This window comes from Marmota marmota, unplaced genomic scaffold (genome assembly GCF_001458135.2).
Source record: "Marmota marmota marmota unplaced genomic scaffold, marMar, whole genome shotgun sequence".
Classification (NCBI taxonomy): Eukaryota; Metazoa; Chordata; class Mammalia; order Rodentia; family Sciuridae; genus Marmota; species Marmota marmota.
The window spans coordinates 12,714,358-12,731,275 of NW_026000082.1; the positions used below are offsets into that span (position 1 = coordinate 12,714,358).

Here is a 16,918-nt window from a genome sequence, read left to right on the forward strand (position 1 = left end):
GAGACCACAGGGGGCAGTTGTAGGGGTGAGGTCTGATAGGATGAAAGGGGCAGACATGAGAACTGTTCCTAACAGAGGAGGTTTCAGGGTGCAGTGGCTGATTAGAAATGGTGTTAGGAGACAAAAGCAAGCGGGCCTCAGGTTTCCAGTCTGGATAACCTCCATGGGGAAGATGCATTGACTCGTTCCTTCCCTCTCAAGCTCCAGCTCCTGTGGGAGAAGGGAGGACACTCACATGGTGTTAGAGAAGGAATTATTCTGACATTTGTTCAAGTAGTAAGGAAGACTGAATACTATTGTGACAGTGTCAAGACTTCCTGGAGGGACAGATAGAACTCAACTCTAAATACAACAAAGACAGCTGGGGATTTATAGCCAAATATCCAGCAAAGGGATACCCCCCCCCGAAATTGCTAAGGGGAGACATCAAAAGTGGGGAAGTGTGCCTGAAGGCAGGCCAGGGTGACCAGATACCCAGAGTGGGGGTGGATTTGAGGGATGAGGGATTTTCACTAAGCTGAGTTGCCAGAATTTTGGTTAAAACTGTGTTATGCAAATTGAAGAAAAGGCACAAGGATAAGGCTTCAGTGAATAGAGGGCCTAGAGGGAGCTGTCTACAGTTTGGCTAAAGAGAGTTATGGTCAAGGGACTCCTGGAAGAGTCCTGATAAGATTCCTCTTCCTGCAGCTCACTGATACTAATACTTTCTCTACAACTGGGGATCCAGGCATCAGATTTTGTTTTCCATTAACAGATAATGCCATCAGGATGCAATGGCACACCTATGTAGTGGTGACCCAGGAGGCTGAGGCAGGAGGATCCCAAGTTCAAGTTCAGCCTCAGCGTCTTAGTGAGACCCTATGTCAAAATAAATGAAAAGGGCTGGGGATGTAGTTCATTAGTAAAGCACCCCTGGGTTCAATCCCCAGTCCAAAAAAAAAAAAAAAAAAAAAAAAAAAAAAAGCAAAGAAAGAAGAAAATGCCCTCTCTCCAGGCACTGGGCCTCTGTCACTAGAACAACCTGGTCAATCTCAAGAAGTGACTAAGGAAAGCCACGCACTCTGGAGACAGAGGAACTTGAACTCTAACTCTGCTAATAAATGGCTGGGAAAAATCCTTTCCCCTCTTCAGGATGGGATTATGGCTCCATGGCAGGGCACTTTCCTAGCACACGTGAGGCACTGGGTTCGATCCTCAGCACCACATAAAAATAAACTAATAAAATGAAGGTATTGTGTCCATCTACAACTAAAAAAAAAAAAATTAAATCCTCTCCTCTCTGTCTCGATTCCCTATCTATAAATGGAATGGGAGGAGGTCTATGTCTTCTAGAATTGAATTAGTGTAAAGAGTAAAGAGGATTCACCAGCATCCAGCATATAGAAAGTGCCTACTGAATTTTACTTTACCTTCCTTCCCTCATCTACCTGTCAAAGTCCTGCCTACATCAGGAACCACCCATATTCTGTATCTTCTAGAAAGTCTTCTAGAACTGTCTCTGTCTATAGTACAGTCTGTCCTGGGATCACACCTTGCAGCCTTGTCCTCGGCAGGCCAGCTGCTGGTTGCTTGCTCAGAGCTGACTGTGTCTGTTTCCCCCAACAGACTGCAATAACCGAGCAACTCATGGGTTCTCTTGAATCAAAATGTGAGCCACGTGCAGTGCTAGGCCTGGGGAGTAGAGGTTTTGTCAGTGTTAAACCAGCGATGGCACAATTTGCAATCTGCTCTCTTTTGATTTTCCCCAGCAACAAATACACATTTCCCGAAGGAAGATCATTTTGTGAAAACAAATTGGAATGCCTATTATTAAAAGCCAAACCCATCTGGGGCCTCCTATGCCAGAGCTGCCTTTCCCATCTGTTTGGACATGCAAATGTGTCCCCGTCTGTATTAACCTGCCAGATAAACTGAAGGAAGGATGTGGAGTCTTAGAACAATTACTTGGCAGGAATTGGGTTTCTTAGCATCTTACTTTGAAATCCAGGATTTCTCTGTTTGATCTCTTTGCTTGTGACTCAGAAACTAAACCCATCTAATTTTGTAAGCTTATGCAACAGGCAAAAATCATAAACAATTTAGAACATGGTAGAATGTTCTATTTGTGAAAAGAAACTTACAAAATTATATGATTTTTACCTTTGGATATGAATAACTAGTAAAAAAAAAAATATGGACTGTTTTGAGACTTCCAGTTAAACCAGTTAACGGGGAATTACAATTACATTCATTTTCCTCTCCTTCCTGGAAATTATAATAATGGAATTTTTAGAGGCTATGAACCGCCCCAAACAAAGGGGATATAAAAGGAGATAGCTGAGAAGGAAGCAGAGAGATTGCATCAAATTCGGCCATGTGGGAAGAGGATGGAGTTGAATGATCTCATTTAGTAATGCGCAGAAAGCCAACATCTTAATGTCTATAGATGTGAGACCAAGCAGCTTGTCCTGCAGAACTCCAGAAGTGCTCTGGATTTGGAGGTGCACAGTGTGTTCTAGGCCCAGGTGAGGTATGGAGTTGAAAGTAGGGACATTGGCTGGAATTTTGTAATTAGAGTAATGAGACCCCAAGGGCCCCTCCAGTTCATGGTGGCCAGAGGATCTCCATCCTCCTGCCTCTACCTCCTGCCTGTCCAAAAAAAGAAACAGAAGCTTGACTTAGGGACATCAGACCCATCTGCATGTGCTGGGGAAAGGGACAGTGGTAAGGCACAGGCTTCAAACAAATTAACAGACACCTGCACTAGATTTCTGTCCACAGTCTCCTTCTACAATGGGAGGAAGAGAACTCACTGAAGGCTTGGAGCAAAGATCTCCAAATCCTGATAGAAAGGAATTTCCACTCTACCCATCTCCAGTAAAAAAGCCAGGTTGCACCCATTACCCTGCCCCCAGGGGCCAATCAGTTGACAAACCCCTACATACATCTAAGTTCAGTGCTTTACTCTTTTTTTATTGTTAAATTTATTTATTTATTTTAATTAGGTATATATGACAGCAGAATGCATTTTGATTCACTGTACACAACTGCAGCACATCTTTACATTTCTCTGGTTGTACACGATGTAGTATCACATCCTATGTGCAGTCATACATGTACCTAGGGTAATGGTGTCCATCTCATTCCATCATCTTTCCTGCCAGTGCTTTACTCTTAATGTGAGCAGAAAGCCAAAGTCACCAGAAATTTAAGGAAAGCAGCTGCAAATGTAAAATAAACTAAACAAAGAGAAAAATAAATCTTCTTTTCTCAAAAAAGAAGCAAAGACAATGCAGGGAGTAGAATACAACTTTTGAAATCTTTTCTTAAGATCTTTGGTGACCTGAGAGAAGATACAGTTACCATAAAACAGAACAGAATATGGGGGCTGGGAGTGGGGCTCATGGTTCAGTCCCCCACACCACAAAAACAAACAGGCAGAAAGCAGAATGGGATGCTAAAAAGAAGGAACAATACATTGGAGAATAAGAAAGAGCTTTGGGAAATCAAAAAATAGAAGAACCAAGATAAAAATGTCAATAGTTGGGACACAGTTGTAGAAATCACTCAGAAAGTAAAACAAAAAGATGAAAATAGAAAAAGAAAATAGAAGCAAAGTGGAGTGCCCAACATGCCAATTTTAAAGAGTGTTAACAGTAAAAATGGAGGAAAGAAAAAAAATTGCAGAGAATACTCCAAGTTTCTCAGTGTCAAGGAGGCATAGCACAAGAAAGAGAAGAAAAGAAAATTCCATCACATACTATCACACGTCACCATGAAATTACTGAAAAGTGAAGATAAACAGATGTCTTTAAACAGTTCCAAGGGAATAAGAACAGTTCTCATGTAAGGAGCAGGAGACGTAAGAATGGCTTTGAACATCTTAAGCAACACTGGAAGTTAAAGACAAAGGAGAAATGCCTTTAACGTTGGGAGCAGAGATTATTTTCAACTGAGAACCTTACCAATGACCAGGCTGCACGTAAAGATTCACAAGTTTCCCTTCCTCCCAGCCTTTCTCAGCTACCAAAGGAGATGTCCACGAAAACAAGAAAATAAACTAAACAAGGGACCCAGGAAACAGGGATCCTATGCTGGATAAAGTCCCAGAATGACAGCCAGAAGAGGCCCATGACAGCCTCTAGGGCTTAGAGAGCAGGCTGTCCAAACTGGGATGGGAAGGCAGAGAGCTGTCGGAGGGGAAAAGGAAACCGAGGTACCTGTGTGCATAGAAAATGCTATTATTAGACATTTAAAAAATATTTTTTAGTTGCTAATAGACCTTAATTAATTAACTTATTTATTTATTCATATTCGATGCTGAGAATCAAACCCAGTGCCTCACACATGCCAGGCAAGTGCCCTATCACTGAGCCCCAGCCCCAGCCCCTACTACCAGACATTTTAATAGACAAGTTCAAACATTTGGAAGAAATTGATGAGTAGTTCATTAAATGAAAAATCATTTTTGAAATTTTTCATTTCAAAGCAAATGAAACATCAGTGAATTACTAACTTCAGGAGGAAAATAAAGGTCTAACAGATGAGAAGGCCAGGCTGGAGCACATTACTTGGCTCAGCAGTGAACATATTTGATGGTCAAAATTTTGTAAACCTCGACTACTGATTCACCCGAAAATTGACATACGAATAATGGTGAAATGGGAAGAGGAACAGAGCAGGCGGGGACGAAGTCCTTATCATCATGGCAGGGAAGTTAATAGATGTCAAACTGGTAACATGAGAAATAGCATTGTAACCACATTAGCTAGAAATAGTCATACTAGGGGAAACAGAGAAGTTGAAGGTGTTCCTTCCTGGGAAGTTGAAGGGTGGAGATAGAGAGGGGAGGAAGAGGCTACCTTTTATAATTACAGCACTATTCAGTTTATAGAAAAAAATGCATATGTGGATTATAATTAATCTAAAATATATAGATGCAATGAGTATACTTCTTTAAAAAGCCAATTTTCCAGGTGCATTGGAAATAGTAGAATGAAACTAGGAAGCCTGATTCTCTGTCCTCTCTGTCACTCCATGAACAAGTCACCTCCCCCTCCTGGTTCAGTTTCTTCCTCTACAGAATGAGTGGGCTGGACGAGATCTTTAAAGCCCCTTGGAGCATCAAAATCCTATGATTTGAGGCTTTAAAAAGCATCAGACCATTAACAGATCCTCATGTTTGGCACTGATATTTTAGAAATGGTTGTAAGCACAAAAATGTAACTTGGATGGTGTTTGAAAGTCCATTTGTCTGCCTCACCCACAGCCTCACCGGCTGGAGAAAGGGGCCCCAAGCCAGAGTTCCCAGAAATAGCAAAACTGAATTAAATTTAAACCTGAGAAAACAGCACACCCCATTAAGTTAGACTTTTAGAGAAACAATAAATCATGTTTTAGAACAAGAATGGATTATTATTATCTCAAAGTCAAATTTATCTGGGCTTGGTGGTCCCTCTGCTTCTGCTTCAGGGATTTACTCCTGTGACTTGTCATCAGGAGAGCAGATGGGGCAAAGATTTGGGACCCTGGAAAGATCTGGGGATAGGCCTGAGCCCACAGCTGATGAAGGGGCGGATGCTAGAACTCTGCCTAGTGGGGATATTTGATGCTGATTGGTGTATAACCATCCAATCAGGTCTTTTCTTGGCATTTGGAGGGAAAGGCTAGAGAGTGGACCAGCACAAGTGGAGAAACTTTCTCTCAAGAGGGCAGTGGTCTGCTTATAAGTCCTTCTTCTCATAAACGAAACTGGGGACTTGGGCAGGAACCATTCCTAATTTATTTTGGGGTCCCCAGTATGATTCCCATCACAGTATGGGTTGCAGGAACAATGCTCAGCCCTGCCCTCTTGCCACTTAGGTCTGCTGTTGAAGATGGATTCTACACCATGGATCAGATAGGCTGGTGAATGGAGTCAATGGGGAGAGATGTTGTTTACTGGGAGTACTGAACATTTATTCATCCAGGTGCTGTGCTAAGTGCTTATGTGCATTCTCTCACTGAGCCTCCCAGTAACCGTCTGAGGTAGTTATTGAAAGGAAAGTGACCACTACACTCGGAGCAACCAAGAGATCTTTATTGTGGTTGTGTCTGATTAACAGGGAAGGAAGAGAGCAAAGCGAGTTGGGGGAGCCCTGCAGCCAAAATCTAATGGGGTCTCTGGGTCTGCAAGCTGCCTTATTGTCATACAGTGATTGGATCATGCAGTAGTTGCTAAGGGTGTCATCTTCTGTCTTCAGACAGACGGGGCAGAGACCAGATGTGGGTTTCCATTGGACCAGACAGGTGGGGGTCAAGTGTTCAGCCTTGAATGAGGTTGAGTGTCCAGCCTTGAGGGAAACAGTGATAAGGAACTAGACGGATGGGGGTCAAGTGTCCAGGCCACCCTGCAGCTAACATTCATTCAGCCTGCTCCGCAACTAACATCTTCATGTTACAGGGGGAAACTTGGGTGGGATCACCTGCTTAAGGTCACACAGCTGGTTATGAAGGGGAGTTGCTGGGATTGGAACCCAGGGCTGTTTGGCTCCAAAGCCTGTTCTTTCTCCCTTGACTCTGCAGCCCATGAGCTAGACAGGAGGGTGCAGATGTGATAGCACTTTGCAAATGGCAAAGAAGTCTGTGCCACCTGCTATAACTCCAGCTCTCGCTGTGTTTTCAGGAAATTAGTTATTTCCAGTTCCCTGGAGAGCTCTTGATGAGGATGTTGAAGATGCTGATCCTACCACTGGTGGTCTCCAGGTGAGAAGCAGGTGGGGCGGGGGCAGGGCAGTCTGTCCCCTGGGCTCCCCTGCTGTTGAGGAGTGAGCCAGCTCCTCTGCCCTCTCTTTATTTTTTTTTAATTTTCTTTCTTTCTTTCTTTCTTTTTCTTTTTTCTTTTTTTTTTTTAGTTGTTGTTGGGACACATGCCTTTATTTTATTTATTTTTATGTGGTGCTGAGGATCGAACCCAGTGCCTTGCACATGCTAGGCAAGTGCTCTACCACTGAGCCACAATCCCAGCCCCCCTCCGCCCTCTCTTGTAAGGTGGGGATGAAGCTCCCAGGTCAGGGGCTCCTCAGTGGTACCTCGTGCTCCTACTGGGAGGCTCTTGTAGGCAGCATTCAGATCTCTGACTCAGTCTTCTAAACTCTGCTGAAAGCCACCTCCTTCAGGACTCCTCCTCTGACTCCTCATTCTGCTCTGGTTATTGTCTCCTCTTTGTGCATCCTTGGAGTCATTCATGGAGCTGGTGAATTTGTCAAGGTCATCAGTGACCTCCATGTTGCTAATTCCAAAGGACAATTTCAGTTCCTGTTCTGCATGACTTCTCCATCAGCAGTTCATATTATTGGTCCCTCTTACCCTCCTGGGACACTCTGCCAGTGGCCTTGCCCTCCCCTGGCTTCTGCCCCTCAGCTTCTCTTCCTCTGCTCAGCCTTGACATGTTGCAGCCTCTCAGGCCTTTCCTGCTCTAACCTCATGGCTTCAATATGCCACCCATGACCCAGGGCTCTTAGGTGTAGGAATGTGAGCTCCACACTTGATTAACCAGCTACCTATTTGACATCCATGTCAATGTTTCTTTCACAAGCATTTTAAGTTTAGTGTCACCAACTTGAGATTTTACCCAGCAGAACAGTTCCTTCTGTTTTTTGCTGTCACTAACCGCAGCTCCCTGTGCCCAGGCCCTTGGTCACCCCTTTCCTCACCCCACAGTCAGGCAATAGCAACTTCAGCTCAACTCATCCCTCCCCGTAGGTCCAGGGCTCTCTCTTTCATGTCCTGACTCCACAGTAATCTCACCTAGGTTCTTGTCCCCCACTACTCTGCCCCATCTGTTCTCCACCCAGTGGCAGAATGAACTCAATATTTGCCTTCAATAGCTTCCATGTATTTAAAATAAACCCTAAGCTGGGCGCAGTGGTCCATGCCTATAATCCCAGCAGCTCAGGAGGCTGAGGCAGGAGGATCACAAGTTCAAAGCCAGCCTCAGCAACGGCGAGGTGATAAGCCACTCAGTGAGACCCTGTCTCTAAATAAAATTTAAAACAGGGCTGGAGATGTGGCTCAGTGGTCAATCTGAGTTCAATCCCCAATACCAATAAAAATAAACGCTAAAATCCTTTACCTGGTCTAGGAAGCCCCATATGGTCTGCTGCTTCCTGTCAACTCCACCCCTATTTCATGTCACATTCACTCCAGTTCTGAGGGCCTTGGTCCCTTAGGGAGGCCAGACCCTCCCACAGCTCAGGACCTCCACACCTGCTGTCCCTTCCACCTGGAACATGCTTCCCCTGTATCTTACACCCCTTCCTCCTCCTCTTTGTGTAGATCTCAAAACTTACATGTCACCCCCTTAGAAAGGCCCTTCCCACCCGTCCCCGCACACCACCTTGCTCTCCCTTGCTCTGACCTTTCTCTCCCTGGTGCTCACTGTATTGTCATTCTGCACGTATTCATTGTCTCTTTATTTTCCAATGGATGGTAAAGCAGCATCAGCACTCTGTTGACATTCAATTCCGGGTTGTCAGCATCTAGCCAAGTGCCTGTCACATAGTAGACACTCAATAATTCTTGTCTAATGAACTAATGAATGAATCAACAACCATGCACTGTGCTTCTTGAGTACTTTTCCCTGTAGTGGGCACTGCAGATACAGAGATGACCAGCACTGTCTGACCTCAAGGAACTTGCAGGCTGTGGGGGAGACTGGCGAGGAGATGAAAAGAGGGAGGATAGGACTCCCGCCAGGCTGTGTTGGGCCCCTTTGCTGTTGACTCTCCTTGCTGCCTGGGCATTCTGTTCTACTCAGAGGACACTGCAAATACAGAGCATGGACCCTGGAGTCATACTGGTTCCTGTGCTCTGCCATTTGATGGCTATGTGCCCTGGTGTAAGTCGCTCAGCTTAAGGGGAAAAAGCCAGTTCAGAAGTCCAAGGCCTGGGTACTCGACCTGCCCCTCACTGTTGTGTGATCTGGGAGAAGGCACCCTCCATGAGCTCCTGTGCTCCCTGTGGCTAAGGGCTGGTCCAGCTCCCCTGAGCCCTGGCTCTCGCCCCTGGTCCCCTCCACTGGGCTGGAGTGCTTTTTCTTGGCTAGAACAGGAATGTAGTATTAACTTGAGAAAAGCCAGTGTATTCATACATTTCATTTGTTTATATACAGTTTGGGCTGATGCAGAGCAACCACGTCACTGAAAAATGGAAATGCTCTAACATTTTCCAACCAAGGGAGAATTAAACCTTCTTGGGGGAAGAATGACGCATTTCTGGGCCCCAAATCTCCTGAACCCTCCTTCCTTGGTTCTCAAATGGATCTATAACCCGTCATGCATCAACTAATGTTTCCTGAGCTTTGTTCTTGCTGTCCCAGGGCTGGATGTCCCTGCTCCTAAAGAACACCCACACTGGTGTGGCTGTCATTCAGGGAAAGACGAATCTCCAGAGCCCCTTTGACAAATTTGTGTCAGACCTCACCCAGGGCTTACTGCACCAGAACTGCCAAGGGGCTGAGTAGGGCTGTGTTTTTAAAGCCCCACAAATATTATGATTTAAAAAAAAAAAACAGATGGTCTTGGGGTCTGTCCTCTGGCTGGGCAGCTTGAGTCCAGCATAAGATCGGCTACTCTTCCATCCCCAGTAGCTCCACACTGCGCCCCAGAAATCAGAGGCTTTGGGGGTATATTGGTCACAGGCAGCGGGGAGGGTTCAGATTCAGGATACTTTGCTTCTGGTTCCAACAAGCGGCAAGTCTGGGCTCAAAGACTGGCACCCATGTCTGCTCCCATCTCATCTCATAACAGCCTCTGCCTCCTCCCTACACCAAGCCCTGGCGATAGACTGCCACCTCATCTGTCTCTAAGCTTTTGTGTCTGCACACTGTCACTCCTGCTGAGCCCTGCCTCCGATGCCCTGTCTTCTATTTAGTTCTCACCCTGTACTCGTGACCGATTTACTAACTCAAGTTTCTGTCTGTGAAATCCTCCCACCCAGCTCCTTGTTTGTTGGTAGCCACTGAGGACAGCCTGTGTCCACCTCTGATAATACTTATAACCTGGATGTGCCCGATGTTGTTAGGTAAATGAATTTGTGGTCATAATTGATGGATCTCATTATGAGGTACGGGCATCCTTTGGGGGTAGTGGCGTCTATTTGAGTAAATGAAATAGCATTCCTATCTGGAGTAACCACTCTTCTGGCTGGACAAGAAGTAGCCCTGCCAAGGACCAGGTCCAGTTGGCATGATCCCTCATGGTAGGGTGGTGTGTGCTGGGAGGGGATCAGGTTCTCCCCACCTTGGTTTCACAATGACCTCCTTTTGGTGGTCAGCATGACCAGCAGATGTAAAAAGATGATGAGATGTAAAGAGCTGTGGCAGTAGCAGTGAGGTGGACAGGAGAGATGGTTCTGCCTTAGAGGACCTCACCATCTGGTAGGGAGACCATCACAGAGACTCTTTGTTCCATAGAAGGGAAGGGAGGTCCCTGGGGAGTAAGGCAGGGCCCACAGGGCTGAGTTGGAGCCCAGCTCAGTCACTGTTCCCAGCATCTTCTAACTCTGGGGCCTCTTTCTAGAATCTATTCTAATCCAGCCCCTAGCCTGAGCCCCTCAGATATGCTACTGTCCAGCAGGATGCCACCTATGCCTGCTAGCTGTGGCTGCGGAAGTCACAGTGAGGGAGGGGACCAGCAGCACAGGCAGGATGCCAAGGACCTACAGGAGGTCCAGGACAAGAACAGGAGCTCTGTTCTTATCACTAGATGTGCCCACTTAACCAAGTCTCTGACCACCTGAGCCTCAGTGTTATCTGTAAAATAGGAGAGGCATCTTCCTCCCAAATGAGAAAGTGACATGCCCAAAGACCCAGCATACCTCTGAGGATGTTACAAATGCTACAGATTATTTAAATATTACTAATTATTTAAAGCTTCTCCAAGGCCCAGGTGATTCATGAAACCCTGCACTTCTGTTTCTGCTCTCAGCAGGCAGCCCCCTTGGGTGGCCCCTTTCTTATATGGGGTTTGGCCACTAGAGCTTACCTGACATCTCTCCTGGGAAGTCCCCTCAACTGAGCCCCATGTGGTGCTCCCTCGACACCAATATAGACCTGCATGTAACACCTATGTCACATACACCATGTCTCCGGTGGCTTTTTGCAGAGGTATGGACAACCTCTCTCCCATTTCACCATGATGTGCTCACCTACTGCCCAGGCCAGTCCCCCAAAGCCTCCGCCTTTTCCATGAACTCTGTGCTCACTGTATCTTGCTTTTGGCCCTCGCACTCCTGTAACCCAGCAGTTTCTCCATTCCCCAGTCATGTGGACATTGCTCACTCACAAGTTTCACTCACAAAGATCACAGGCTGTCAGCTTTCTCCTGACTGTCCCCCAGTTATCTATTGCTATGTAACTTTACCACAGACTTGATGTAAAACAAATCTAGGGTTTTTGTGGCTTGGAAGCCCACGCCCTCACTTCAGTGTCTCACAGGGTCTCAGCCAAGGTGTCGGCAGGCCTTTGTTTTCATCTGGTGGCCCTGCCATGGAAGAACCCATTTCCAACTCCTTGAGGTTGCAGGCAGAGTCATTTCCTTGTGGCTTCTTAATGGCTGCCAGCTGGAGGTCACTCTGGGTTCCTAGAGGCCATCTGCAGTTCCTGACTGCTAGCTCCCTTCACAGGCAATTCACAGCACGGTCCCACACTTCCCCTGAGCTGGGGAGGCTCTCACTCTCCAGTCCTCTTAGACCAAGTCTTATACAATATGATCATATGAGTGACATCCCATCATAGCCTATTAGAAGCAAGTGACAGACCTGCCCGTGCTCAGGAAGAGGCCTACATTGGGCAAGGACTCTTGGATGTTTCCTCATGGGATATCTACCTCTTTCTCTCTCTTCACCTTCCTTCTAATTCTGCCCCCAGACAAGCCAGAAATCCTGCCTTTGTCTTCCAGAATCACTTCTACTCATGCTCTGTCCCCGGAGCACGGGGCTGGATTGGGGGCTGCTGCTGCTTGGTTTCTAATCCAGGTGGCTCATCAAGAAATTTCTGAACAACCACAGCTCTCTTACTGTGGAAAGAACTCTGAAAAATGCACTTTATCTAGCCTAGGGATTAGGAGGTACCCAATAGTGTTTATTAAATGTATAAAGAGCAATAGGAGCACAGCTGGAGCAGAGGAAAGTTTCCTGTCCAACATTTGAAACTTTGTGACATGGTGAGGAGTCATCTTTTAAAGATTATTTTTGTACATTTAAAGATGTGTTTGTAATTTTAAAAAATACATAAACAAATTACAAACATTTTGGATAACAGAGGGAAAAAAACATCATTCCACAATTCCAATTCTGCCACTTGTATTATTATTATTGTTGTTGTTGTTGTTATTATTATTATTATTATTATTTTAAATGTTTGCTCTCGTTTTAGTAGTGAGCTCATAGATCCAGGGTGTCCTTGGTGATTAGTTCAGAGGCTCAACCTTGCCTGGTCCCCAGAGCTGGTCAGCCAATTCTCTGATGCTGCCAAGAGATGACCAAATAAACCAAATGCTAATTTATTCATTCACAGAGATAAATATACTTGCCAAAGGGGACAGATACATTCAACCTCTGGCTAGAGCATTCTCCCTATAGGCTCACCACATGGGAACCCTCTGGTTAGATCTGTTTGCTGGTGGGACAATTTCATTATTTAATTGTGGAACCAGTGTGACTCCAGGTTTGCCAGCTCTGTTCTTGTCTGAGGCCCCAACCTCATCATATGTGTATTTCTGTGAATTCAGTTACATGTGCTCTGAAAAAGAGAGAATATCATTTCAAAGAGGCAGAAGAACTCCTTCAAAGGGTGATGCCCAGATGGAGCGCACCTGCAGGGGAGGGACTGCTTTGTCCTCAGCCTGTCTCTTAGGGACTCAGCTCTGTGCTCCTAGATCACATCCACATGTCCTTCCAGGTACAAGCAGCTCCCAGCTCCCCTGGGGATTCTGAAGATAAGTACATTTTTAGCTAGTAGCCTCTGAATGTGGACTGACTGCTTCATCTGGTAGTCATCTAATTAGAGAGTAGCCATTCCAAGGCTGGGAGGATAAGCATCTGGAGGGCACTCTGACACGATGCCTACTGACTGTCACCAGCAGCTCCAGCTATCTTCAAAGGCAAGTTTAATTATGCTTGGTTATTGCTTTGTTACTGACACTGGAAAACTGTGTATGTCTAGCACAGTCCAACTCCTCATACAAACAGGAAGTCCAGTGTCTTGTTCTTGAGGCTTCTACCACATCAGCCAAGGTCAGCTTATTTTGTTCAGGGAAGCTTCCTTCCAGTGCCCAGTAGCTGAGAGAAGTAAAATGGCTGCCCTGCCACCCTGCAGCTCTGGTTCCTTATGCACAGCGTCACTGTGGATCACAGGTCCTGTAGGGCTGGCAGGAGTCTGCACACATCTCCTCTCAGATGCACATCTCTGCTCAGACCACAGTGACTCCCGCTCTTTGGTCCTAGATCACACCCCCATGCTCCATCATTGTTTATCAAAACACCCCAGACATGCCCTGAGATTAGCTCCCTGGGAGTTGAGACCCAACTCCCTTTCCGTCCTATGGGTTCACTCTGAGGGCCTTTTATGCCGACAGGCCTTGGTCTTGGGTGTTGTGGTGTATCACAACACTAACTTCAAACCACAGGGAGCAGGGATTGGGCCTTGACCTGATTTCTCTCAGGGACCCTGGGTCTCCTGGACATTGGTGCACCTTTCCATTACTCTGTAGATCTGCCATCAAACCACAAAAGGGTCTCTCTTCTCCTGGACACTGTGTGCCTTCTCACCTCACACCTGCCCTTCCAGAGATTCTTCTCAAAATGAAATTGGCTATAAGAGGATTTGCTGTCTCTCTACTTCTGAACTTAGAAACCTTGGATAAAATTCAGAAAATTCTCTATCACGTGACACTGGCAAAGGAACAAATAATCTGATGGATAGGACACGTCACAGCGCCATCGTGTCCCTAAGTCAGGGGTGCTCTCCCATGGGCGTGCTCAGATGGGCACCAAGTGGTTTGCCCCCAGCTGTGTTCTCTGCACCTCCACTCTGACCGATCCCATGTTCACCACACCTTCTGCATCCAGAAAAGTCCAGCCTTTGGGATCGAGCAACCCTCTTTTCTCAGTCCCTTCCAGTTAGGACACTTCCCACTGCTTAAATTCCTTTTGCTTTTAATTTATAGCCTAACCCTCTCCCCATATATCGATAACTTTCTCCCCCTTTAAGTTCTTGGAGACTACCTTACTGTTAACTTCCACAAAAATAAATCTGCCTCCTACTTTTTTTGGTTTTCATTCAACATGTCGTAAGACTTTCCACACGGCACCCTTGCCTGGGGATCCTATTTTACTCTTCCGCTCAGGGCTAGAGCAGAGTTTGCAAAACCCTTTTCCCCTCACTAGACACTTGGGGTGCTGCTGGAGAGACTGCTGGGGTACCACTGCACCCCCCACCTCTGGAGTTACCTCGGGTTCTGTGATTTACAACATTTTCAGCCTCTACCATCAAACAGACACAATATCATCTGCAAATTTACAAGACAAGGCTTAGCAGGTGGTGTGTGTGTCCCATTATAGCCCCTCTGGGGCTGGAGATTTTGTCTAACCTTTAGAATTCAACTGAGCCTTGTTTTCACACATCCCCAGACAAGAGCCACACAAGGAACCAGGGGTGGCTAAACCAGCATCTGGATCCAGCTAGAGCCTCCAATTCTCCACTTGCTTTTTGCCAAACCCTCCTCTCCCCTCATTCTTCAATTTCTTAAACTAGGCATCATTCAAGCAAAACTCAATCCATGTGTTTATGATTCACTGAGACCGAGCATGGCAGTGTTTTGCAAGCTCCACATCACAGCAAAGAAATCCAAGTGTGTGTTTGTGGGTTTGTGTGGGAATCTGTGATGTGTGTCTGTACATGTGTGTGGGCTGAATGTGTGTTCTCTGTGTGTGTGTGTGTGTGTGTGTGAGTGTGTTGTTTTTCTTCCTGTTTCTTGTAGAATTTTAAAACTTACTTGTCTTAGAGTCAGGAAATCATGTTTGGCCAAAGAATCTCCCCCACTCCCTTCTCCCCCTTGCTGAGGAACTCTAGTTTGGCAGAAAACTCCCAAACACCCACGTTCTGACTTCTTGGAGATGGTCCTGGGCCAAGCAGCCTCTAAAGTCTGGTCTGGAAGCCAGGGTGCAGGGGCAGCTGCCCTGGGTTCCCCAGGACAGGCTGGGGGTGGAAGGGAGGCAGGAGCTGTGGGCAGCCAGGGGGCCAAATCTGGTATGGCCTGTGCTTCTGAACTCTGCTCTCAAGTCATGGGCAGCCATTCCTAGCAGAGCTCTGTGGAGTCTTCTGATGGGAGCCCTAGGGAGCCGCCTTTGGTCCTCTTGCCCAGTCAGCTGAGAACCTTACTCATCAAAAGGAAAACATGGCCCAGCTGTGGGCTGTGTGTGGGTCAGACCTTCAGTCTGGTGACTCTGAAAATTTCCAGTGGTCCCAGATGCCTATGCCCCTTCTCCCTTCCAGTTAGAGACCTCTTGTTCCTCAGAAGATCCATTCACAGTCACCTCTGGCCCAGCTCCCAGGTGAGCTAGCCCCTGCTCTGGTCTCTCTCAGTTACAGCTACCACCCAGAGCTTTGTGTTGTCCAGCTGCAGGTGTCACCAGCCCCTGGATGGAGCTCCCAAGGACCACAAACCCATCTCATTCATTTCCAGGACCCCAAGGCACCCAGAGCAGGAGCTCATCAGGGGTGGGATGGGAACATGTGCCAGGGTCTGGGGAGATGAGTGGGTTTTTGAAAAAGCTCTTGCTGCCCTTCTATGGAGAACCACTGCCCTGGGAGAACCTCATTCATGCAGGTCCTGCCTGAGCAGGTGGGACAGATACTAGACACCCCGCTGGTGAAGGGAAGGGCAGAGAGCTGTGTTCCCATGTACATGGGCCTGGCCTTCCCTTTCCTTGGGAGTGGCTTCCCTAACCATGACCTGGTGGTGACCAATCTGACAGGTGGGCCTAGGAAATCCCTGCGCATGGTGGACAACAGTGTGGTGGTCATCCTTAGAGACACTGCCCTGATGTTCTCTGCCACATGAGAGAGAAAGGGGTAGGAGGCCAGCTCACACAGTGTGGAACTGGAGCCGACCCTTCATGGCAGGATACAGCTGAGAATGATGGTGGTCAGACATGAGCTCTGTGAGGGCTGCAGCCGTGGCCCCCCGTGGCTTGTGATTAGGTTCAAGTTTGTCATTGCACAAGTCCCAGTGGAGCTTCCTCTGGGGGCCTGGGGGCCTGGGAAGGAGGGAGTTTCAGAGGACAGCAAGGATGCCAGGGCAGCAGTGCCCCCTGCCCACTGGGAGCCACCTTTGCTCCCTGGAATCACCAGTGGAGCAGGAGAGGCGTGGCCTGTGTGGCTGCAGAGGGCTGCTGGGCCCAGCGGGGGCGCTCTCCTCGCAGGAGGTGGATGTCATCCTGGCACCAGAAGGGCTTTTTAGGAAGCCAAACCAGCCCGCAATGGCAGGGCTGACTCTGGAGGTGGTGGGTCTTTGTCCTCTGAGGTGTATTTGCAGGGGTTGTAGAGAAATTTCTGCCTTCAGGAGGGTGTGCCAGGACCGGGAAGCCCAAATTTTAGCAAGCTGGAGTCAGGGCATCCTGCCTCAGGTCTTCGAAGGATTTGGCTTGGGGGCGGGGTGTGGCAGAGCCATCTGGGAAGTGTAAGTCCTCCGTGCTAACATGGCACTTGCCGTCAGCTGCTCAAGGAAAAAAAGTAACCCAAGATGCTTGGAAGGGCTGAAGGGACCCTTCTCACCCAGAGACACCCTCCCCCGCCCCAGATGCCCCCTTCTCTGTGGGGTGGAGCCTGCAGCAGTGTCCCAGGGGCCAGTGTGGGAAGGCCTCTGTGACTAGGCCAGCTGAGGTCAGAACCCATGGA

General features: G+C 47.3%; 1 protein-coding gene across 1 annotated transcript in view; it reads left to right on the top strand.

Moving 5' to 3' along the window:
- The window catches only part of Slc1a7 (solute carrier family 1 member 7), a 43,825-nt gene that overhangs the window by 889 nt on the left and 26,018 nt on the right, over positions 1-16,918 (top strand). The window contains exon 2 of the mRNA XM_015484981.2: positions 6,644-6,723. Coding sequence (XP_015340467.1) covers positions 6,644-6,723 — 80 coding nt within the window. The remainder of the gene's footprint in view (positions 1-6,643; positions 6,724-16,918) is intronic.